The following is a 25113-nucleotide window of genomic DNA, read 5'->3' as shown; positions in this document are numbered from 1 at the left end:
GCCCGCGCTAGAAAAACTGGACCTTAGTTCTATTAGGGTCTAATGCACAGGCCTACTCCTTATATAAGTTCAGGACTTGCTCCAATGAGTCAGGATGGGCACAGACCTGCACATAAGGGACCTGGTCTCGAATATCTGTTAGTTCCATGGGACAACAGATCTCATAATGTCTGGGAATATATCCAAGTGACATCGAATAAAATTAAATGGTGGCTTAACAATAAAAATGATGTAATACTGTACGTACGGCTAGCATGACTATGACAGGAGAATATGAGTGCAAAATAATAATTACACATCACTAGAGAATAAAAAATAAATAAAAATAAATAAAAGGAAAGAAGGAGAGTAACAAGCCAAGTTTATCGAAATATACTCTCCATCTCAATCTCACTTTTTAATTAATTTCAAACATCAATAATGATAATTATATCACATCACATCATTAATTAAATTATATAAAAATTTAATATGTATACTTTCATAAAGTTTAAGCTTTTATTTCAAATAAAAGTGAAAATTAAAAAATATTATTAAATATATAAGAAAAATATCCATAGCTCTCACATGAAAGGGATCCATGGATTGCCAAAAAGTTGCTTTGCCTTTCTCTCTCTTTTCTTTTTCCTAATTTCTTTTTAGTTTCCTCTTTGGATTACAATGTTTGAACGAACAAAACCCAGATGAGAAAAGCACAGGAATCTAAACAAAAAAAAAACGATAATAATAGTAATGGTCGGGTAATATAATGTAGTAAACAGTGAAAAGGGGCAAAGTTATAACTATAAGCCTTTGAATTTGCTGTGTTTAGCCTAAAGGTGGGTATTGTTGTAAAGGATATGATTTCAATGATTGCTTCCACGCTCCAATCATACTGCAGCCACCTACAACTCCAAATTTCTTCTTCTTTTTTTTTTTTTTAATAAAAAAAAAAAACTTCCAAAGTATATCTCACAATCTGGACAAACATGTCTTCAGCTGGATTTAGCTATTTCTTTTTTATTTTATTGTGTTTTTGTTGACTACTTGTTGGCTCTTTCTATTTCTTATTCTAATTGTAGCCGTGTGTTGTTCAACAATATCTAAAATAAAATAATTAAATTAAATATTTATATTATATATTAAAAACTATGTAAATAAAAACCCAAAGGTATATATACTTCCTTCATACGAATTAAGATAAGTAATAAATTTTATAAAAAATAAGAAATATACTAGTAATTTAAGAAGGTAAAAATAAAAAAACAAGAAATTAGTTAATTTAAGAACGTCAACATTTTTTAAAATAAGAAATTAATTAATATATAATTTTTGAAAATAAAAAATAATTTACTTGAAAAATAAAACTAAAAAAAAGTTTGATTTTTCTATTTTTCCAACCCCAAATTATGTCCCACTTGAAAAAGCAATTCCACTTTTTTTTTTTTTTTTGAAAGCAAGCAATTCCACTTTTTTATTATTCTTTTTATAAAATCATAATTTTTTTATTTACATTATTAAAGAAGTTATATATATATATATATATATATATATATATATATATATATATAAACTAAAAAATTATAAAAGAAATACCAAACAAATGAATAAAAAAATAAAATCTTAACAAAAATATCTATATTTTACAAGAGTTTAAAAATGCAATTTTCTTTTCTTTTCTCAAATGATATATTTAATCTTTTCATTCTTCTACTTCTAAAATAAAGTAAATTTAAAATAATTTAGCAAAATTTTGAATTGAAAATAATGAAAGTTCACATTTAAATAATAAAAATAGATGAATACATAAATTATTTATTATTTATTAGCATTTTAAAAAGGAGCATCGTACTCATTTGTTAAACACACCTGTCAAAAAAAAGCCATACCTTCTCTCTTTCCCAGCAAGCAAAACTCAAAGCTAAAGAATTAAGCTCAGACCCACCACCCTTCTGCCCGCCCACTGCTCACACTCGCCGTCTTCCTCCTCCATGGCTCCTCGCCGCAGTAGCTCTCCATCTCTTCTCCTCAACCTACCATTACTAATTCTTCTCTTATCCATCTTTGCATTCTTTCTCTTCTTCTTCATCGCCGTCCCTTCTTTTCTCTCTTCTACTCATACAAAACTTCGACCCAATGCTGTCAAGAAGAGTTGGGACTCTCTTAACATCTTCCTTGTTTTGTTTGCGATCATATGTGGGATCTTTGCCAGAAGAAATGACGATGACTCTGCTGTCGGCGATGATGCTAGCAACGCCAACCGTAACGCTTTACATGGTGTTCATGGTAATAAAGAAGAACTCCATCATGGCTCCAATCAATGGTTTGATCAGTTCGCTGCTGCGACACCGGCGACTGGAGGTATGCGGAGGTTAAAGAGAAGCAGTAGCTCCTACCCAGATCTGAGGCAAGACTCTTTTTGGGAATCTGCCGATGATCGGTCTCGGTTCTATGACGATTTTGAATTAAGCAAGTATAGATCATCGGCGTCATCTGAATACATGTATCATCGCAGGCAGCGAAGTGTGTTTGAAGAACCTAATTTTAAGGAAATTCCTGTTGATACTTATGTACTTCGTTCCCCACCGCGATCGCCGTCGCCTCTACCGCCACCAAAGTCGCCTGCTCCACCTCCTCCGCCACCACCCCCTCCCCCACCAGGGGCAAGCAATCAAAAACAGAGGCGAACGTATAGAACAGTTCCACGTACAGAAAAGATAGAGAAAGCGGAAAAGAATGAAACTGAATTCTCAAGGCATGAAAATTCTCCACCAACGCCACCTCCTCCTCCTCCACCCCCACGCCCTCCACCGCCTCCATCGGTTATCATGGCTACTCGATCAGAGCGCAAACACTGGCGTAAAAAGACTAATCCGACTAAGGAGTTAAAGATGGCTTTGATTTCGTTATACCATCAGAGTAAAAGAAAGAAGAAGCAGAAAACAAAGAGTTTATACGATGATACACCTCAGTATCAGCCTGAATCACCATCCTTTCGTATACCTCCACCTTCGCCACCACCTCCTCCTCCTCCTCCTCCTCCTCCCCCTCCTCCATCAATGTTCCATAACTTGTTCAGAAAAGGAAGCAAAAATAAGAGAATTCATTCATTTTCAGCCGAATCGCCACCTCCACCGCCACCTCCTCCTCCACCTCGACAGTCTCTCTCCACATCAAAGAGGTGGTCCAAACGTAAGATTCAGGTACCACCTCCTCCACCTCCACCGCCACCGCCCCCAGCACCAGCAACACCTCCACGAGCACCCTCCAGACGTCGAAACTATACAACAACAGGCCGTCCACCATTACCAACAAGAAGCAATAATTCCTACGAGGAAAATGTGAATAACGGAGGGCAATCCCCTCTCATTCCTATGCCTCCACCACCTCCACCTCCGCCATTCAGAGTTCCAGGGTTTAAATTTACAGTCAAAGGAGACTACGTTAACATAAGAAGCAGCCATAGCTCACGGTGCAGCTCTCCAGAGCCGGAGGAGCTAGACAAGCAGACAACGGAGAGAGTCAGCGTGATGGAGGGAGGAGAAGCGAGCGGTGGATCCGTGTTCTGTCCCAGCCCGGATGTGAATGCCAAGGCCGATACTTTCATTGCCAGGCTAAGAGACGAATGGAGACTGGAGAAAATAAACTCCATGAAGGAGAAGAGAAGTATGAGCCTCGGCCCAGAAGGAAGCCCAAGTACAGGCCCATCAACAACATGGAGCTGACTCAAAGAATTACTTTAACATATAATTAATGCACTATAGTATGAAAAACACTATATAAATAGGAAGGAGCTCTGAGTTTCTTTTTTTCAGCCACATCTTGGAGCTACCCTCATAGAGAATGTGAGTTTTTTTTTTTTTTTTTTTTTTTTTTTTTTTTTTTTTTTAGTGTGGAATGTGTCAAAAGAGAATTGATTTATAGGGAATGCATCATATTAATGGTGTAGGGTTCTGGGTGTGTTTTTTGGTGACATCTTGGAGCCATTGATAGAGTTTGAGAAAAATTTGAATATCAAGTTTGAATTGTTTTGATGATGTTACACAATAATAATACGCAATGGTATTAGTGTGATAGAATTGAGCTGACCGCCGATTGATAATAGTTTGTATTTTTTTTATAAAAAAAATGTAATATTGAAATTTCCAATTTGAATTATATAAAGTGAGATTGAAATTTCCAGTTTGAATTATATGAAAATTGAATTGTATATGATTTATCTTATTTTCTATTATTGTTTTTTTTTATGAATGAATAATTAAATAAGTTTTTGATTGAAGGAATTTAGACAATAACTTATGAACGTAATAATAGAAAATAACAATATGATAAAAATGTTTTATTCTATCAAATTTGAAAATACATTCTCTAAAAACTCTTTTGTCATTTTTTTTAGGCTTTCAACCCTTTGTCTGTTTTGGGTTTTTAAAACCTAGTTAATGCTTGAGTTGAGGCTGATTTGCCCCTTTAATAAGGGAGAGTACTCTTGTGTGAGTTTGTCATTCTCTAAAATTGGTTGAAATGTAAGTAGATCTTTTTATTGTTTTGAGAGAGTATATTAGACCTTTTAAGAAATGATATATTTAGAATTTATGTTTTTTAATGGTATGAATTGGCCCATGTAAATCTATCTTGCATGGTTTTTATAAATTTTTTTTAGAGTTTTTATTATGTCTATAGTTATAGGTTTTTGAGAGCTCAAATCCTCAAAACCAAATAAATGTTAGCTAATGAAACTTTATTCGAATGGAGTAAATGAGACGTCAATGAGTAATATCAATATATTAGAAGTATATTCTTCAATTGTTAATAGTTTATTTTCCCTCAAATGCCTCTTTAGTTTGAATTAGAGAGAAACTATCGCTTTTCAGTTTGTTTTTTTAAAGATGTTCGGTCTTTTTTTTTCCTGTTATCTTAACGACTTTTTCTGCCTCGTTTGAGCAGAGGAGACTCTTCCTCTTCCTTGCCCGGTTGTGTATATTGCCCTTTTTTCGCCGAGTGTACTATGAATATTTTTGTGTTTGCTTTTATTTTTTTATTTTCTTGTGGTGACCTTTTTGCTGTTTTGTTGTAAGCGAGCTTCAAGATTAAAGGTTGATTTTGTCTCCCATGTGTACTTGTGGTGGTTCAATAGATCAGTGCTATCTCTTAGGGTTAGTAGTGGCGTTCTAGCTTTCAAGGTGGCCCTCAATACTAGATGGTGGTAAAAGCCCTAGTCACCACCCTCTCTCGGCGGTGAAACTTTTGTATTTTTATTTTTTTTGATGGCCGAAGTTGATCTTCTTTCTTTAGGTTTAGTTCTTGATTGCATGTGCTTAGTCCATATCGATCTCCCTAGATCTTCTAGTTTCTAGATATTTTCTCTGCCTTTTGGACTTTTTCATATTTTTCATTTACAACAGAGTTTAGTGGATGTGTGTTTTGTTTTCGATCGATACTTGTTTTGTTTTCGATCGATACTTTGTGGCCCTCATGAGTTTTGATTTAAATTTATTCTCAAAATCATTAAAAATCCAAGTAAAATCACCACTCATTAAAATTTAAGTGTATAAGCTATGCTTCTGTCATAATTTAAAAGTATGATCTGCACTAATAATATAAAAGTTATATAATTATTTTACTTGTAACATTATAGTTTCTTATAAAATAATAAACGCATTAATTCAGCTTTAAAAACCTCTTATTTCCATCTCATAGTAATGATCGTCTTAGATAAATTATTATAATTTTTTTATATGCAAAAGACTTTTAAAATCGTGATGAATTTTAAAATAGTGCTATAAGCCGCTAACGGTTTTTTTTTTTAAAAAGGGTTCTAACTAAATAGTAAGGTCGAATTAAATAATAATTATACATAAATTAAATCAATTAAAGTATTCTATTAGTCACGTAAATTACACGTATCTAATGTCATTAAATCATCGTTCCAACATTTCCTTGGCTCTCTGTTATAGAAGTTGTTCAATGGCTTCTTCTTCGAATCCAAATTCAATTGCCAAATTATGAAACTTGCAATTTTTAATTCTCAAGCATTGCAGGATTACAAGATTACCAATTTCTATCATTGAATTACAAAACCCATAAATGCTGATATTGAACTCTTGTCGCAATCTCAAAGGACTACCAAAGGACATTAAAAAGTTGATCGATCTTAGGCATCTTAACTTTTATGGATGTAAAATTAATCATATGCCAGTTGGGATTAGAGAATTGTCTCGCTTTGAGAAATACAGAACTCTACAGATTGTGCAAAAATCCCCAAATTTGCGAGTCTTCCATTTGTACCATAATCATCCGTCTCATCACAACATCTTCTCACGTTAATTCTTCACTGAATTCCCCCTTGCCCTATCTTCTCTCGAATAGAATTCTGAAGCCAACACCATCATCCTCTGTAGGGCTGGTGATCACTTCTGCTCTGTAGAGCTGGTGATCACTTCTGCTCTGGTATCAACCTCAAAATACTAAACTTAATCATTGATAATTCTTCGTCCAGCGACGGAGGCCATGCCAACGAGGGACTCCGACGAGAGATTAATGCTTTTGCTATCAGATTGTCGTAATTTAAAGAGATGGAAGAGATGCAGTCAGAACGTTGCAATAACAACCATATCATCTTCGCCATCAATTAGAAAGTTGCTCTAGTTTATTTCTCTTCGAAGCTCGATCCGCTTTTGCCCTAACTTAATTTTGATGCCCGCTTTTTCATCTCTTGAAAAACTTTATCTAAGTGAAGTCAGGGACTTTTTTAAACTAAAAAATTATTAGGAGTTTAATATAACTATTTATAATTAAAGTTATTAATCATTTGGATATTGTTGGCAAAGGTAGTAATAGCTAAAAGCAAAGGGCCAAAAAAAAGGTCCAACGACATGTCGTCACAGCTCAAAAGGCAATCACAGTAATCTAAATTTTCAAAAACCTCAACTTAAAGTCCCCCAAAAACAGAGCTCTAGGGTTCTTGTCATCTGCAATTCCTACTTATCACACCAAATCAATGAAACTTGCGGGCCTAAAATCTATCGAGAACGCACACGACGAGTCTGTATGGGCTGCCACGTGGGTCCCTGCCACCACCAGCCGACCGGCGCTTCTTCTCACCGGATCTCTTGATGAGACTGTCAAGCTTTGGAAGCCCGACGAGCTTCACCTTGAGCGCACCAACACCGGACACTGTCTCGGTGTCGTTGCCGTGGCGGCACATCCCTCAGGAATCATAGCTGCGTCCGCCTCGCTTGATAGTTTCGTTCGAGTTTTTGATGTCGACACTAATGCTAGCATTGCGACTCTCGAAGCTCCCCCATCGGAAGTGTGGCAAATGCAGTTCGATCCCAAGGTAAAAAAGAGTGGAAATTTCGCTTTCGTTTTATGGGTTTTAATTGTCTGCTAAATTTGAGAGAGAGAATTCTTTAGCACTCGTAATTGACTAAGGAAAATGCTGCTTTATTTTACTTGATTTCTTGTTGCAGTACGGAACACTCATTTAATCAGTTGTAGATTTCAGTAGGAGACACCATTTGCCTTTGAAATTGATTTTGGAAATTTTATGAAAATATTCACATTCTTTGAGAAGATTTGACTTGCAGTGCGAAAATGAAGTTAAGGGGGTGGGAGGCTGTGCAAGGCATTGAAGCTGCTCAAACCTAGTATTTTTCAGTGACAAGGGCACTCATTTGCTCTAATACTAGAAGCTGAAATAAATTTTAGGGCCTGTTAATCGCTTGAAGGCTTTAGCATACATTTTATATGATAATTGGAGGTGTACAAGCTTTATAAGCTAAATTCTTCAGTTCCAATTGGCATTAATACATGGGTCACAATTTCATTTATTGAAAAAAGATCTGGAACAAACTTGTGGGTTGTATTCTTCTGAATTTATTTTTATTCATGCTTTTGATTTTTATTAAAGGATATCTCAAAGGATCATCTCCATGGGAGGCTTTGCTTAATTAGATGGTGTAGCTTTTTTTTTAAAATTTATTTAATTTTTAAAAATTATCTTTGTTTTGATTACAAGGCAAAAGAATATGACTCAAATTATCTACCTCGTGGTATTATAGCTAACAATTGAAATTTCTACACAAATCCATTGAGGAGGTCTAATCAATGGAACTGCCTCATTATTCAGTTGATAATCTAGGTGACAATGTTCCCTACACTTACTGCATACAAACACATATTTTATGGATTTGTTGATCTTCACCTATTAGTATTTGGGGAATTATATGGAAATTACTTGACAATTGTAAGTTGTAATTTTTGAAGAGTGCTTTTTTATTTTTGATTTTGGGATTTCACTTCTTTACAATAACTGCTAAATTCACCAGTCTTGTTCATGAGTATATATTTAGGCCTAAGTTGAAGTTTTGAAACAATTTAGAATGTTAAAACTTTTGGCAATGAGGCAGTGAGGCATATACACCCATGAATGCGGATAGTCCACAATAATGAAAAGCCTCTTCTTGTGCTGACATATTGTGTGTGTGTGCATGCATTTGAGAGAGAGAATATTGTGAATATGTATACTGCTGCTGATTTCTTCTTGTAGGACAAACACCACATGCAAATGGTTTCTTATTTAGCCATCACCAAATGCAGAGAATGGGAAAAGATATCGATGTCTGTGTCTGCTCTAACCAATGTTAAACAATATTTCTACCTGCAGGGTACCACTCTTGCAGTTGCTGGCGGAGGTAGTGCATCAGTCAAGCTTTGGGACACTGCTACATGGAAACTGATTGCGTCCCTATCGGTTCCTCGTCCAGAAGGACCCAAGCCATCAGATAAGAATAGCAGCAAGAAGTTTGTCTTGTCAGTTTCGTGGAGTCCTGATGGAAGAAGACTTGCTTGTGGCTCAATGGATGGCACTATTTCTGTTTTTGACGTAGCTCGAGCAAAATTTCTACACCATCTAGAAGGCCATTTCATGCCTGTGCGCTCTCTCGTATATTCTCCTATAGATCCTCGGGTGCTCTTCTCTGCATCAGATGATGCTCATGTGCACATGTATGATGCTGAGGGGAAAAGCATGATTACAGCAATGTCAGGTCATGCAGGCTGGGTCTTAAGTGTTGATGCAAGCCCTGATGGATCAGCTATTGCAACAGGCTCTAGTGATAGAACTGTGAGGTTATGGGATCTCAACATGAGGGCTGCTGTGCAGACAATGAGTAATCATGCAGACCAGGTCTGGGGAGTAGCATTTCGGCCACCTGGAGGGACTGGTGTCCGAGCTGGTCGCCTTGCTAGTGTATCAGATGACAAAAGTATATCCCTCTATGATTACTCCTGAACATACATGGTATGTTGGGGGTAAGAACATCAAGCACCTGTTTCTGTTGCAAAATTCACTGCTGCTTTTTGTGTTATCTATCACACATTTAGATAAATGTTTGGCTGCAGATTCTTTTATGATCTTGCGTTTAATTGATTTTTGCTTGATGATATGGACAGAAGAGGCAGATCTGATACCATTTCCCATTGTTTATGAAGCGCTAAAAATTGCTCTTAAGAGTAGTGGAGTTGGAAATTAGTTGAGAGAATACGTTCGAATTAGGAAATGGGCCATCGGGGTAATGATCTCGTCCAGCTAATGCATGAACTGGTCAGCCGTTAGTGCTGCTTTTGCTAGCCAGGCATAATCTTTATCATCAAATTGATATTTGGGACATGTGACGTTTTATCCGAAATTATTTGCATAATGGTGCTGTGATTGTTTTAAGTAGGGATGGGAACGGATCGGGTATTTTTGGGTATCCGATCTGATCGAACCTAATAGAACGGATTTGAGTAGTTATAATCGGATTTGGGATGAGTTCGGGTTTTAAAAATAATACCCGTTATGAGTTCGGATCGGATTCGAATTTTATGTATAGGTATCCACTGCTCGAATCCGTTTATATAAATAATTAATTTAATATAAAAAATATATTTTACAATAATATTTATAAATTTTTTTATATATTTTTATTTAGAAATTTAAATTGAAATATTCTTTAGAAATATTAAATTTTTTAAATTTTTTTATATATTTTTATTTAAAAATTTAAATTTAAATATTTTTTATAAATATTAGATTTTTTAAATAAAAATTATTAATGAAAAATATTTTTTATATAAATTATTAATTAAAAAATATAAGATTAAATGAGTTCGGATTTTATTGAGATAATAATAATCGGGTTTGGAATGGATTCTGATAGTTTAAATTAATTTTTAATCAGATTCGAAATAAGTTTAGATATTTAGTTTGAGTAGTTTAATTTTTCTGAATATCTGACCCGTTTACATCCCTAGTTTTAAGTTCGACCGCTCCAAGTGCACGTGATTCATGATTGCGAGAACCTAGAAGTGAATTGATTTGATATCTGATTTTTCATAGTTTCAATTTGAATTGAATTTTCAATGGATCCGACTTTAAGCAATTCGATAATTAAAATAATATTTAAAACTTTCTTTTGGAAAAAAATAAAAAAAAGAGACATAATTTGATCCGCCGACTTAAGTGAGAAAGAACTATATCCCCTCGCACCCCTCCTTTAGTTGGAGTGACAACGCATAACTCCCCATCCCCACTATATCCCCTCGCAGCCCTCCTTTAGTTGAATTGGCAACGCATAGCTCCCTATCCCCACTCTTGCCACCCTTATCTGTGGACAAAAAGAAAAACCTAAATCCCCTCAAGCAATTTCAACCCAAATTAAGTTGAATCTAACCCGTCAAATATTTTTGAAGGTAAATACATATTTACATTTTTATATTATTTGAAATTAATACATTTGAATAAAATCATAATTTAAATATCTAAATTTATATAAATTATAATAATAAAAAAAATATTAATATTATTAATGACTAGTAAAAAAATTATTATTAATTATACACTAAATTTTATTTAAATGAAAATAATTTTATTATTTTGTAAAAATTTAAAATACTAACTAATTTTAAATGGAAATTTTGATATAATTAATTTATATTTAATTATAATGATTTTTATAAATTCCCGTATTTACCATGCAATAGTTGCGTAACTATATACTCGAACATTTTTATCCATCCGCAGCTCAAATGGCTCATTAGAACAGGCCGACTTAGGAGAAGGTAAAGGGAAAACACCGTCCCTTCAATTGACAATATTTTATGAGACAGAGACAGAGACAGCAAGGAAAACATGACAACCCAGGCAGCTAATAATATTTTACATAAATCACAAACTACATCGTCCCATTCACAAAGCTAACCCTTCAACCATCTACCTATTTTTCCTCGTATAATCATAATAAAACCATGGAAAACATTTAATACTTCTAACCAAAAGAACATTTGACTTCAAAATTCTCAGGAGCTGCTTCCATCTTTTAGATCTTATTTAGGTTTTCTTTTCGGCAATATGTATATACACACAAACAGACACATTCTTAAGGCATGAAAACGCCACTTAACCTCTGAAATACTGCAGTACCCATGGCAACATTCCGCCTAAAGCAATCAAGCAACATGTTACTAAGCTTCAACATTCTACTGAAAATTTATGCGCATGAACCATGGGCTTTATAGATGGGGATTCCAAACTGTAAAGCTGGATTCCATAGAGCATGAGCCAAAATCCATAACTTTAGCATTTCATTAGTTCATCCAACTGTAGAGCATTGCTGATTGATGTTTCTCAAGTTGCATGTATGCATCGTTTCGTGCTTCATCATGCTACACATGCAGCCAAAATTTAACGTAGCAAATAACCTTTCCCCTTTCACAAATTTGTATCTGCTTACTACTCGACATTTAAGTTTCTTACTGAAACTATATTGTTTTGGAGGTTTGCTTGACAGCCAAAAGAAATCATTCTAATGATCTTACTCAACTGAATTGCTACTTAAAAAAGCAGGCCAAAATGTTAAGCAACTTGTAAGAATTTCAAGGAAAAACACAAATCAATATATTCCCATTATCCCAAGAAGTTACGTTTAGCAGGGGGCACTTAAATTAAATCAATAAGATATCTTCTCAAATGAAAAAATAATTGCTACAACTCTCATTATAGCACCACTTCACAAGCATGAAAGATTGAATTCACATGGCAAGCATATTCACTTTCAAAAAGGGGAAAAAAGAAAAAGCAATTCCCTACATTCAACACGTGTGTGATAAACTTTTTTGCCTTTTTTTTAATTAGCGTCCTTCTTCTCTTCATTTCTGACTTGCTAAGGGAAGAGACCCAATAGTCCACCTACTAAAAAGGTTCGAGATAATATTTTCACCAACTGATATCCACTCCTCAGACTTTTCATATTTTTCCTTTTCTACTTTCATATTTTTGGCTTAACAAGTGTAATGATGCTACACTTACAAGGCAAATTTCCTTGGCTTTTCTCTTATTAAAGTAATAATCAATAAAGGAATTATTACAATTTCAGCGGACCTCAGATTACTAAAGCCTGATGGATTGATTTTCTAAGCACAAGAGGGAACGAAATTGTAAGTTGAGGCATAAAGCAAAATGAAAGCATATTATTTTAGATTACCACAAAGATTCCAAGTCTGCATGAAAGCACTTGTCCCCATTTAACTTGGCTCTGCCCCTTACCTTCCCAGTCCCCAGTCCCAAGTCCCCACCCAAACACCCACCCCGGCGCAAAAAAAAAAAAAAGAGTTTACAAGCATGCCAATTAGTAGCTCACTGCGGCAAATTGTTAACTTCTCTAAAGGGTAATGCTTATAATTCCAAAAAAGAAAACCGCGGCTTTGGGAGATTCCCACTCACAACAACCTATATGACCAAAAAAAACCATCATCCAACCTACAAAAAAATTCATAAGAGAAACACCATGAAAAAAGAAATTTTTTCCTTTGCTTTTTAAAAGGAAGTTCTTAAAAAACCAAACATAAAGCAAAAGAGTAAAGGTGCTGAACTTACAATGTCACCGAACAGATTATTTAGGAGCCTTGTTGCCCAAATACCTCTTCAAAACATCCATCACGGCCCCAAAATCTGCCTTAACTTGTACAGGTGGATTAGCAAACCTGCAAGCCATATCTGGTATTGCTTTGGAATGGTAATCAACCTTAGACTGAGTAAATTTCAAGCCATGAGCTGTGCTCACCACTACTGTCCTATCCATAGCCCCAATAACCCCACTATTCCTAAGCTTAATCAAGGCTGTCAGTGCAACCCCAGTATGAGGGCATATAAACATCCCAGTGGAATCAGCTTGAGCCATTGCATCCATCAACTCTTCCTCTGTGGCTTCCTCAACAATACCATTCGAATTCTTCAAAGCATACACAGCTCTGTCTATAGAAACCGGGTCTCCAATCTGTATAGCCGAAGCAAAAGTAGAATTCGCTTTCACAGGCTTAAACTCTTCCCATCCTGACTTGTAATACAAGTATAGCGGATTAGCATTTGCTGCTTGAGCACAAACTAGCCTCGGTATTCTGCTAACAAGCCCCAACTCATGACACATTTTGAAACCTTTATAAAAGGCATATATATTCCCTAAATTACCGCCGGGAACTATAACCCAATCCGGGACTTCCCAATCAAACTGCTGCAAAATCTCAATTGCAGCAGTTTTTTGCCCTTCAAGCCTCAAACTATTCAAAGAATTCGCCAAATAAATGGGCAATTCCGATGTAACCTCGCGGATTAGTTTCATGCACCCATCGAAATCTGTATCTATACTCAATACAAATGCTCCATTTGCAATTGGCTGCACCAATTGTGCAATTGAGATCTTGTTTGCGGGCAAGAAGACAATCGATGGAATTCCTGCCGACGCGCAATAGGCCGAGAGAGCCGCTGAGGTGTCTCCAGTGGAAGCGCAGCCAACTCCAACGACAGGCCGTTTCATTTTGCGCAAACGGTTCACTTGGCTGACCAGAACAGTCATGCCCAGATCCTTAAAACTGCCAGTGTGGCTAATGCCGCAGTGCTTAACCCACAGATCATTCATGCCCAGAAACTGTTTGCCAAAACGCTCAGCCCAAAACAGATTCGAGTTCCCTTCGAAAGCAGACACTATGTCGTCAGGATCAATCTCCGGCAACACCCATTCCTTCTTAGACCACACTCCCGAACCGTAAGGCCACGTGGTCTTCCCCACGCGCGAGTCGAACAGGTCGCGCCAGTAAGCACCGTCAAACTTCTTCAGAGCTTCCATGTCGTGCTGGACATCGAGGAGGCCACCGGACCGACTCCTGTACACGATCTCGTCAAGGGAGTACCACTCACGGGAGTCCGGCCCGGCGTTAAACGGGACGTACTTAGCTGAAAAAGTATTCGCAGCTGAGGAGCGTTGACGGCGAGCCTCATCGCGGATGTTCTCGTCGGCAGGGCGGCGGTGCTTGGTTACCGCAGGCGTATTGTTGGACGAAGAGGAGGGATCAAGCGTAGAAGAGGTGCAAGAAATTACGGTAGGAGAAAGACGAGAAGTGGGAGGTTTAGGATTTTGATGGAACCGTTTACGTTTGTAGGTGAGAGAAGAAGCGAAAGAGGGGTGGAGGAGTGAGGAAGAAGCAGCCATGTCTGTGAGTAAGGGAGGCGGCGGCAGTGCTCGTTTTGGTTTCTGTTGTTCGGTTTATTTTGGAGATAAATAGGATGCGATCCGAGTGGTGGCTGTTAGTATACGGGACGGACCGCGGTGGGTCCGATTGGATCGGCCATGTCCATGAAACCGTGCGTAACTCGTGCTCGGTAGCTTGCTTCGGCTAAACAAATTCGAAAGACCGAAGTAATTAATGGAAATTATTATTTTTTTAAAAAAAATATTAATTAATTTCTCCAGAAATCTAAAATATTCATAATTTTATTTAATAAATATTTTTACAAAATTATATGGAGAAAAGTAAATAAATAGAAAAAAATTAACATTAAATAACATAAATAAAATAATAAAAATGAAAATAAATAAAGAAAATTTACGTTTTTAACTTCTTATATTAATTTATAATATTTTTTTATTTAAATTAGTGAAAATAGAGAATTAAAATACTTAAATATAGAGTTGATTTTCTTTTTAATTTTAACTTGAAAATAGAATTGAACCTCATTATTTTTCTATAATATTGATTCGATTTAATCTACAATTTCAGCCAATTCAATTTTTTAGATTTTAAATTTTCATTCAATTCAGAAAAAAAAAGCTGACTAAATCATAATCTATATCTATTAAAATGTCATCATTTTTCTCAATTTTTTTTTTTTTTAGATTTATGAGATATGATAGTTATTTCTTATCTTTTTCCTTCAAATAAGAAATTGTCTCACCTATTTCAATAATATGTCTAAATAATATAGAGTAACGTGCATTTAGAAATTGTTTTTTATGAAAATGGAAAGGGTTTCTGATGTTATCCCCCAAAACAAGCTATAAATTGTTACTATAGGACAATTGCATATGATAAAAATCTGATAAAAATCTGATGAGTAGAAAATGCAGTTTTACTGTAGGAGAAGGATATTTGCATATTTTAATTCCCGAACTATCGTAAAAAATTTTTCGAACTATTGTAAAAAACTCATCCTCCTTGAATAGGTCGAATCTTGACATAAAATTACTATTATTAAGTATATTCTCATTTCACTGGAGATCGCAGGATTACCAGCCTAATTAGCTGACAATGTCCATTATCGAGCAGCCGGCCACATCAACGCTGAATTTTCAAGAAACACTATATTTATTTTCATCATCTCATAGTATAAAAAAAGAATGATCCCAAAGGCAAATGTACGCTATTCTCCAAAACCAAAACTCTAAGCAATTCATTGTTTATCTACTTGTCGGATACTGACTTGAGCGTCGGAGTAGATGCCGTGGACACCCACCACCATTCCACATTTTCTCACTTGCAGGTTCTAACCAATCATAGTATAATCACATTCTGACCATATCATAAATCTAAACTCAGCTGCATCATTTGGTTTCGTTGTCGGAAAACTCCATTGAATCCCCTTCATTCAATTGGACTACGACCGGTTTTCTATTCCTTTTCTCTCCTCTAACTCTCAAAATGGTCGATAGCTCTACAGCCGCTACTAATGTTGCTACCAATGAAGGATTCATCATTTCCTTTATCCCATACAACCGAGAAAATACGCCCCCGGTAGTCAATAAAGCATACCTTAATAATTTGAACAACGAGCAAATACTTTAATATATACAAAGGTTGTAGGCTACTCTCGGGCGGTATAAGGTCTGGGAAGAGGTGTCTAAGATGGACTCCAAAAGAAGAGATGAAACTTTCGTAGACACTCCAACGGCCTAGATGGAAGCAACTAAAGTGCAGCACAAAGGTAAGTTCGAGTATGAAGATAAATCGGATGAGACTCCAAAAGGAGTGGATTGAAAGCTAGTATGGGTCGTACAAAGATATCAAAAAGAACAGGAAGAGGATTTTAGTTTAGATGGGTCTCGCCTCTTTCGGAAGAAATACTAGTGAAAACATTTCCCGCTAAGTTCAAGTTGCTCAGTTTGGATAAGTATAACAGAACAATGGACCCCCGAAACCATCTACCCATCTTCAGGATGACCATGTAGCTTCAAGATGTAAATGATTTAGTGTTATACCGAGTGTTCTTGTCGACACTCACGGGTTTGGCTCAGAGATGGTATGAATACCTAAGCTCGAGTTTAATTCAAAACTTTATACAATTTGCTACAATTCAAATCTAGATTTATCACTTGCATACCTCCAAAAAAGCTTTTCTCGAACTTGCGGAAGATCTGTCAGGAGGAGGGCGAGTCTTTGAGAAGTTTTATTTTCCATTTCAATGCTAAAGCCATACGAGTGGTGTAACGACCCGAAAATCCGGACTGCTACCGACGCTAGGATCCAGATCGGCATAAGGCCGCCGGGACCCGTAGCAAGCCTACTATACATCCTGTACAGCTGGTATAATCCCAAACATGATCCAACATTTTCATAAAACATTTAAAACTTTACCTTTAACCAGTTTGACCTGTGTATGCACTATGACTGAACTCATAGAACCCCTAGGGTCAGCATACCCTTATGTCAAACTCGGTCCATCACATGTAACAACATAAAATAAAACTCATGTACAAAGGGATTATCCAACTCGGGCCAAGCACAATACTATAACTCTGAACATATAACATAAAGTCATATTACAATATAACTCTTTTACATCCTTACATAACTTTACATTACATCATGTCCACTACTATTCTATTACATAAACATGACCATGGACGTAACCTGCTGATCTCTTGACTATCTCTGACCCTGCAAACCTGGGGTTAGGGGCGAGGGGTGAGCTAAAAAGCCCAGTGAGCAGAAACCATAAAGAAAACAGTTCATTTTAACATATGCTATCATGGAATGCGTCACATCACAAATATATCACTTCATGGATGAATCTGTCACCAATAGCCCTCTACATATCAATCTCGTACCATAACAAGTCAACAATACTCTATGCCAGGGGCGATACGGCCACGCCTGGACTTCATATGCTCTATGCCAGGGGCGATACGGCCACACCTGGACTTCTCATGCTCTATGCCAGGGGCGATACGGCCACACCTGGACTTCTCATCTCATATCATATCGTACATGCCATATCATATCATTTCATAACATACTGAGGGCTAGAGGATCATCCAGTATCCATCCACATCATTATCATCGTATTATGCAATGCATCATATTCGTGAATTCTAATGCAAACAACCTATTGCATAACATGGTATTCATGATGCATGAACATGCTTGAACATGCTGAAAACATTTGATTTAAAACATAAGGGTTAGTTCCACTCACCTCTGGCTAGCTCTGGACTAACTCTAAAGCAGCTAACACTGCTAAACACCTCGGTTCCTCGGGTCCGATCCTACACAGGTGGACTCTAGTGAGGTGCCAAACATACTCTAAACAACTCATAAACAACTACCCAAAAACCCCCCTAAAGCATCACTTAAACATGCATAGAAAACACTCATGAAAAGGCTGGACAGGGCACTTTTGGCGGCACCTTCGGCGGCCGAAAGTCCCAGACAGAGACGAAAGTCAGGCAGGTTCGGCGGCACCTTCGGCGGCCGAACTCTCTCTCCAGAGACGAAAGTCAGGCACTTTCGGCGGCCGAACATTACCTTCGGCGGCCGAAAGTCTGCTTTCAAGCCAAAACTCAACTTTTCAAACACATGCATATATCACTAACCATGCACAAAGGAGCTCAAACAAGCTTAAACTCCCAAAAATAACATCTAAAGCATACACAGATAGTTTATGACCCATATAGGCCAAAACCATCAAAATAATCCAAACCCCACATACTCTTTCCCAATCATGCATACTCTCTCCCATAAGCTCAAGGGGCTTGAAAACTAACTTAAACCCCAACACAAACATCACATGAACATACATTATCATACATTGGGCATAAAACCCACATAAACCCTAACATGCATATCTACCCATACTCAACCATCAAAACCTCTTAAAACTCACTTAAAACTTCATGAAACATAAAAGAAAGCATAGATCCACACTTACCTCTTGAAGATCGAGGGTTTGTGCAAGCTCTAACTTGGAGATGGGAGGAAACTACTCCTTGGGTCTCCAAGCTCCCAAAACTTTGATCTAAGCTTGAAAACTCTTCAAAACAACCATGGAACTCATAAAAATGAAGGAGATGAAGAGAAAACATGAAAATGACCAAAGGAGGACATGAACACACCTGAGCTCGAGAATGGGGAGAAATCTCGCCCATTTTCGGTCTGAGGGGCTTTTATAGGTGGCCAGCCGAACCTCCTTCGGCGGCCTAACATGCATGCAAAACACCCCCATGTTCGGCGGCCGAACTTGAGGTTCGGCGGCCGAACTTGAGGTTCGGCGGCCGAACTTGGTTTGTTCAAACATAGCTTTCGGAGGCCAAAAGCGCCCCCAAAACCAACTCATGTTCGGCGGCCGAACTTCACTTTCGGCGGCCGAACCTGGCAAATGTCTCCTTGGTCTATTCTTTTCAAAACTCAAATCTTTTTCATTTAAAACTATGAAATCAGTAAAAAAAAATCATTTTAGAAATCACATTTTACCCCTCTAGAAGACTCTGGCATCATCAAAATTCCATATTCCAACGGAGATTCCGCCGGAAGGTAGGGATTCCGATGCCGGAATCTAGCCGGGTATTACATTCTTCCCCCCTTTAAGAACATTCGTCCTCGAATGTTCAAACAAACAAACAGGCAACTCAAAGCATAGCATCTAACATACATAAGCAAGCAAGCAACAAGCAAGCAACAAGCAAGCAAAACCTAAAAACCTCTCTTCTAAAAGAGAGACACAGTCATTGCTGGAGTATAAACTCTCGGTCTCCCCGGTGAACTTTTCATCTTAAGGTGATTCTAAGGGGCTTTCACCATCAGGATTTCCTTGTTTCCACACTTTCTGACTTGTGTGTCTGTAGTCCGTACTAGCTGCTCAACATAGGTGAGATCCTCTACGGTCTCCACCTCTGGTTCCTTTAAGAACCTCACTCGGACCTGACACGAACTCATATATTGTGGAAACATGGAAAAACGAATGGATCTCTTCCATTGAAGTGGGTAAACCTAACTCGTGGGATGCATTCCCAAATCCTTTGCAGGATTTCAAAGGGTCTAATGTATCTGAGAGCTAATTTACCTTTCCGCCCATAACGAATCACTCTCTCTTTAGGAGACACCTCCAGCAAACCTCAACTTCCTCGAAAACCTAAACACGCTTCCGCTGCGCACTCTGACAAAACTCTTCTTCTCTTCCGAAACTCTACATGCCTTTTGCGGACGACTTCATACTCTCCTGCTGACTCACAGCAGTTTTGATTCCTCTTTTTTCTGACTATGCAGCTCTTACTCCTTTTCTCTGCCTCTGATTCTCCTCTCTTGACTCAAGATGTATTGCAAGCTCTTTCGATCTGTAAGGATCTGTCCTCATACCTTATACAGGTACCGCCTCCACATCTTGAGTGCAAAGATTACCATCGCCATCTCTAGATCATGTGTAGTATGATTCAACTCATGCTTCTTCAGCTACCTAGAAGCATAAGCAATCATCCTATCACTTTACAATAACACACAATCTAGTCCCACACGGGACGCATCACAGGACACTGTGACATCTTCATTATTGGCGGACAGAGCCACCACTGGTGCTGACATCAACATTTCCTTTGGCTTTTCAAAGCCCTCTTCAATCTGAGTAGACCACACAACCCTCTGGTTCTTCTTGATCCATCTGGTCATAGGAGCGGCAACTATAGAGAAGTTCTAGATGAACCTCCATTAGGTAACCTGCCCAACCCAAAAGCTCTTGATCTTAGTCATTACCATGGGCCTGGGCTAGTCGGCTACAACTTCAACTTTCTCAGGTCTACTTCACTTTCTTTTCTCCGACACACATGACCCAAGAAGGATATGCTCCTCGACCAGAACTCACATTGGAGAACTAGGCATCCAAGCCATGTTCTCTCAGGATTTGCAATCCTGATTTCAGATGATGGGCATACTCTTTTGCATTTCTGGAACTCGCCAAGATACCGTCAATGAAGACAATAACGGAGTGATCCAGAAACCGACTAAAACTCTGCTTATGAGATCCATGAATGATGTAGGGGCGTTCATTAACCCGAACGACATTCCTAGGAACTCATAGTGCCCATATCTGGTTCTAAACTCTGCTCTCTGCACATCTTCTTCCTTGATCTTAACTGATGGTACCTAGACTTCAGATCTATCTTGGAAAGGCAACTAGCTCCTGCTAGCTGGCTTAAAATAGACCGTCGATCCAAGGTAACAAATACTTGTTCTGGGTAGTGACTTTGTTCAACGACTAGTGGTCGACACAAAGTCCTAGGGATCCATCCTTCATCCTCATACAACACTGGAACACTCCAAGGTGAAGTGCTCAGTCAGATGGGAACCCTTAACTACCAACTCTTACAACTGATCCTTATAACTCTTTTAACTCTGTTGATACCATCCTGTGGGGAGGGATAAAGATTGGTCCAATTTCATGCATTACTTCTATTTTTAAACTCTATCTCCCTGACAGGTGGTAGTCCTGGGAACTCATCTGGGGAAACATCTAAACTCTCTAACAATGGGCACTGAGGCGGGCTCCCTGACCTGACTGCTATACTCTCTCTGAAGAGCTAGAACACCTGACAATTTTTCCTGAACAGCCTACGAGCCTATAGGGTTGATACTAAACCTCTAGGTATCCCTATTTTGTCCCCTCTAAGAACTACCTCTGATCCATCCTGACCTCTGAACCTGACTACCTTGTCTCTGCAGACTAGGTAGTACCACTAGTAGAAGAACCAATCCAACCCTAGAATGACGTCAAATAGTCAAATCTAGAACCGCTAGGTCAGCTGGAAGGCATCTACTCACAACACATACTCTGACTATACCGGCAGACTGACTCTGCCACAGATGGATCACACTTGGGTGCACTGACCCCAAGGGGATACTCTAACCCATAAGCTATCAACCCAACCTCACAAGAGCTCACAAGCAAACAAAGAAAAAAAAAGAGAAACATCAGGGTTCATGAAACAGACACACCAGAACATACCAGAGTGAGATTACCTGATCCCATCGGGTTCGATGTGTTAGCCTCCTGCTGGGTCATGGCGAAGATCCGCGCTGGAGCTGATGGACCTTCCCCACGGGAACCTGCTGAAGAAGGGGCTGTCCCCCTGCCTCCGCCTCTACCACTGCCCTGAAACATGACTGGAGCTGATGGCTGTGCCATACTGCCTGGAGTTGTCTGATGGGACGGTGTCATAAAAGCTGCCTTAGGGCACTCTCGAGCTATGTGCCCCTCCTGGCCGCATCTGTAACATGTTGTAGTCCCAAACTGACAGACTCCCTTGTGCGGCCTACCGCACCTTGCACACTCTGCAACCTCTGTGCCTGAGCTTGAGCCACCTCCTAATCCCAGACCAGACTTTATCCGATTCCAGAACTTGTTCTTCTGAGACCTCTGTCTCCCTTCTTACTTTTTGTGACAGCCTCGCTCAGAGGGGAGAGATTAACATCACTTGTCCCCGGGATTTGGAGTCCCGAAGACTGTGCCACAGACTGCTTAACTGTTCCTTGAACGATAGCACTAGCCTCCATTCTCCGTGCCATATCCACTATAGCATGGAAGCTCTCCCTTTCTGCTGATTGAACCAACGAGGAATATCTGGAGTGAAGCTTCATAACATATCTCCTAGACTTCTTCAGGTCTGTGTCAAGACCTTGTCCTGCAAACGGCAACAGCTCCAGGAACCTGTCCGTAAACTCCTCTACGCTCATCTCTTCCGTCTGCCTTAGCTGTTCAAACTGAATCATCTTCAGTTCTCTGGAACTATCTGGAAAAGCCCATCCTGCAAACTCATTGGCAAACTGCTCCCAGGACAAGCTCTCCAACCTTGGGTCCACATAGTTTTTGAACCATTCCCTTGCCTTCTTGCATTTCAATGTGAACCCTGCCATCTGAATGGCTCTACTGTCACTTGCTCCTAGCTCATCTGTTATCATCTTTACCGTTCTGAGGTACTCAAAGGGGTCATCGCCTGCTTCAAACTTGGGGGCATCCAACTTGAGGTAATCTGTTATCTTTACTTTACCCCCAACTGATGAACCAGGTTTGGGTATCCGGACATCAGGGACTATTGGTTCTGCTGGTGGAGGAGGAGGTGCAGCATCCCCTGGGTTAGGGTTTGCTGGACTTGGGAAAAAGGGTGAGGATGGAAACATGGGGTACTGTGGGTAAAAGGGAGGATAGGGCATAAAGGTGGGATATGGGTTATGGCTAAAGAAATCCGATGTACCTCCCATCGGATACCCTGGCCCTTGCGGGTAGGGTGGATACTGTGGTGGAACAAAGCCCGAGGCATGAGTGCCTCCTTGGGATTCTCCCATATCCTCTACTGACATACTCATGCCCAAACTACTATCTCTTCTCTGGTTATCCTCCTCTGTTTCCATCACATCCGCTGACATACCTTCATGAACTGATCTCCTCCGACCTGCATCAAAAGACCTTCTAGGGTCCCTTGATGTACTTTCCCTGATCGTCCTACAAGATCTTGCCCTCTGCAGAGCAGGGGAATGGGCATCCATGCCCTCATTCTCTGGCGAAGCTCCAGTCAATCTCGCAGATCGACGAGTTCCTCTCATCTTGACTTCTGAAAGCATAACATAGCACATAAACATTAGCATCTTATGGTTCATGTGGAAACACATGAACCCGCATCACATACATAACATACATATCATAGCATTAATGCACATGCTCATTATCATGGCATTTCACATCATCAATCAAGACAGGACTCTACATCCTATCCTAGTGGACATGATCTTCCTATTGTGCTTGACCTTCTATAACATCTATGAGCCCGATACTCTAGGTCCGACCATGTGAACCTAGGGCTCTGATACCATTCTGTAACGACCCGAAAATCCGGACTGCTACCGGCGCTAGGATCCAGATCGGCATAAGGCCGCCTGGACCCGTAGCAAGCCTACTATGCATCCTGTACAGCTGGTATAATCCCAAACATGATCCAACATTTTCATAAAACATTTAAAACTTTACCTTTAACCAGTTTGACCTGTGTGTAACAGCCCGGAAACCGAACTGCCACCGGCACTAGGATCCAGATCGACTTAAGATTGCCGGGACCCGTAGTAAGCCTGCTATCCTGTCTGTATACCTGTGAAATCCCATACATGATCATACATTTCTGTAAAAACATAAAACTTTTCTTCATTCCAAGGCTTAATCTGTGCATGCACTCTTTCTGTTCTCTACTAATCCCTACTAGAGCTTCTCATGGCTCTAGGCGGATCAAACTCATAATGTTAAGCCTGGTTTTGCTCATAAACATACAACAATAAAGAAACATACATAAACTGATCATGTGACTCCACAAAGGACTTACAACTCTTATAAGTCAAGCACTATTCTATACACTGTCCATATACACTATCTCTATACAGTTACATGTCCACACTAGCTATTACACCACTCTGTACTCTTCCTGTACCCTGCTGAGTTCTCTCTGACCTCTGAACCTGCACAACTGGAGTTAGGGGAGAGGGATGAGCTACGATAGCCCAGTGAGTAGCATAGTAATAAAATTACAGGTGATAAAACATGCTCTCATGAAATGCAACACATAATCACATCACCTCGGCCGGACGGATCAAAACTCCCTCTATCTCATCTGGGGTACCGGAGTACCATGTGCCTGGTCCCCGTAGGGCTGTTCCAGGTCTTTGTGCCTGGTCCCCGTAGGGCTGTTCCAGGTCTTTCCTCTGAGGGCTAATGAATCCTCACGAAGTCCGTGCCGTCTCACATAAGCAATGTACAAGGAGCCATGCCAAGTACAAGGATACATGCAATGCGTCATATTCGTGTACTCTAATGCACTCACCCTATTGCATAGTCATGATGCATGAAGCATGATAAAATATTCAGTTGTCATATTAAAACAAGTTCAGTTCCACTCACCTTTAGTTATTTCTGAACGGACTCTGCAGGTTCTGACACTGGACTCACTGCTGACTTCCCTGATTCCTCTGGTCCGTACCTACACAGGTGGACTCAAATGAGGGACCAAACTCACTCAAGAACATCTCTAAGAAACTCCCCAAAACCCCTCTAAACAATCCTCAAACCATCACATAAAACATGCTAAAGAAAGCTGGACAGGGCACTTTCGGCGGCAAGTTCGGCGGCCGAAACCCCTCTCCAGAGACGAAACTCATGCATGTTCGGCGGCACCTTCGGCGGCCGAAGGTCTCGTCCAGAGACGAAACGCACCAACGTTCGGCGTCCGAACTCCATCTTTCGGCGGCCGAAAGTCTCTTTCTAAACCGAAAGCCTAGCTTTCGGGGGCAACTTTTAGCAGCCGAAACTGCCTCCACAAGGGGTTCGGCAGCCGAACCTTCCTTCGGCGGCCGAACCTGGTTTTGCCCAAAGGGCAGAACCCTGCTCTGTTTCATGCACACTTTGCCCAAAAACCTACAAACATGCATAGCAACTACTCCCAACTAGCATCTACACATAGAGATGCACAAAGGGGTCTAAAACTACCCTAAAACCCCAAACAACCTAGCACATAACACTTA

At 39.3% G+C, this 25113-nt stretch overlaps 3 protein-coding genes across 4 annotated transcripts; 2 read left to right on the top strand and 1 right to left on the bottom strand.

The window, feature by feature from the left end:
• Positions 1-1836: 1836 nt before the first annotated feature.
• On the top strand, positions 1837-3859 carry LOC110603298 (ras-associated and pleckstrin homology domains-containing protein 1). The gene has a single exon (XM_021740993.2). The coding sequence runs from the start codon at positions 1971-1973 to the stop codon at positions 3702-3704; it is 1734 nt and encodes a 577-aa protein (XP_021596685.2). The 5' UTR covers positions 1837-1970; the 3' UTR covers positions 3705-3859.
• A 3017-nt stretch (positions 3860-6876) lies between these two features.
• On the top strand, positions 6877-9390 carry LOC110604221 (WD repeat-containing protein VIP3). Its single transcript, XM_021742365.2, has 2 exons — positions 6877-7315; positions 8645-9390. The coding sequence occupies exons 1-2, from the start codon at positions 6977-6979 to the stop codon at positions 9269-9271; spliced, it is 966 nt and encodes a 321-aa protein (XP_021598057.1). The 5' UTR covers positions 6877-6976; the 3' UTR covers positions 9272-9390.
• A 3089-nt stretch (positions 9391-12479) lies between these two features.
• LOC110603978 (threonine synthase 1, chloroplastic) lies at positions 12480-14627 on the bottom strand. 2 transcript variants are annotated; one of them, XM_021741988.2, is made up of 2 exons: positions 12896-14627; positions 12480-12748 (listed from the first exon to the last, which is right to left on the bottom strand). In XM_021741988.2, the coding sequence occupies exon 1, from the start codon at positions 14502-14504 to the stop codon at positions 12912-12914; it is 1593 nt and encodes a 530-aa protein (XP_021597680.1). In that variant the 5' UTR covers positions 14505-14627; the 3' UTR covers positions 12480-12748; positions 12896-12911. The 2 variants fall into 2 exon arrangements, with proteins under 2 accessions (XP_021597680.1, XP_021597679.1); XM_021741987.2 differs by having other exon boundaries at positions 12480-12778; positions 12896-14621.
• Between the last annotated feature and the right edge of the window lie 10486 nt (positions 14628-25113).

The sequence above is a fragment of the Manihot esculenta genome, chromosome 16, assembly GCF_001659605.2.
Source record: "Manihot esculenta cultivar AM560-2 chromosome 16, M.esculenta_v8, whole genome shotgun sequence".
Taxonomy (NCBI): Eukaryota; Viridiplantae; Streptophyta; class Magnoliopsida; order Malpighiales; family Euphorbiaceae; genus Manihot; species Manihot esculenta.
Note: the sequence above shows the minus strand (reverse complement) of the source record. Positions and strands in the feature narration are given on the sequence as shown.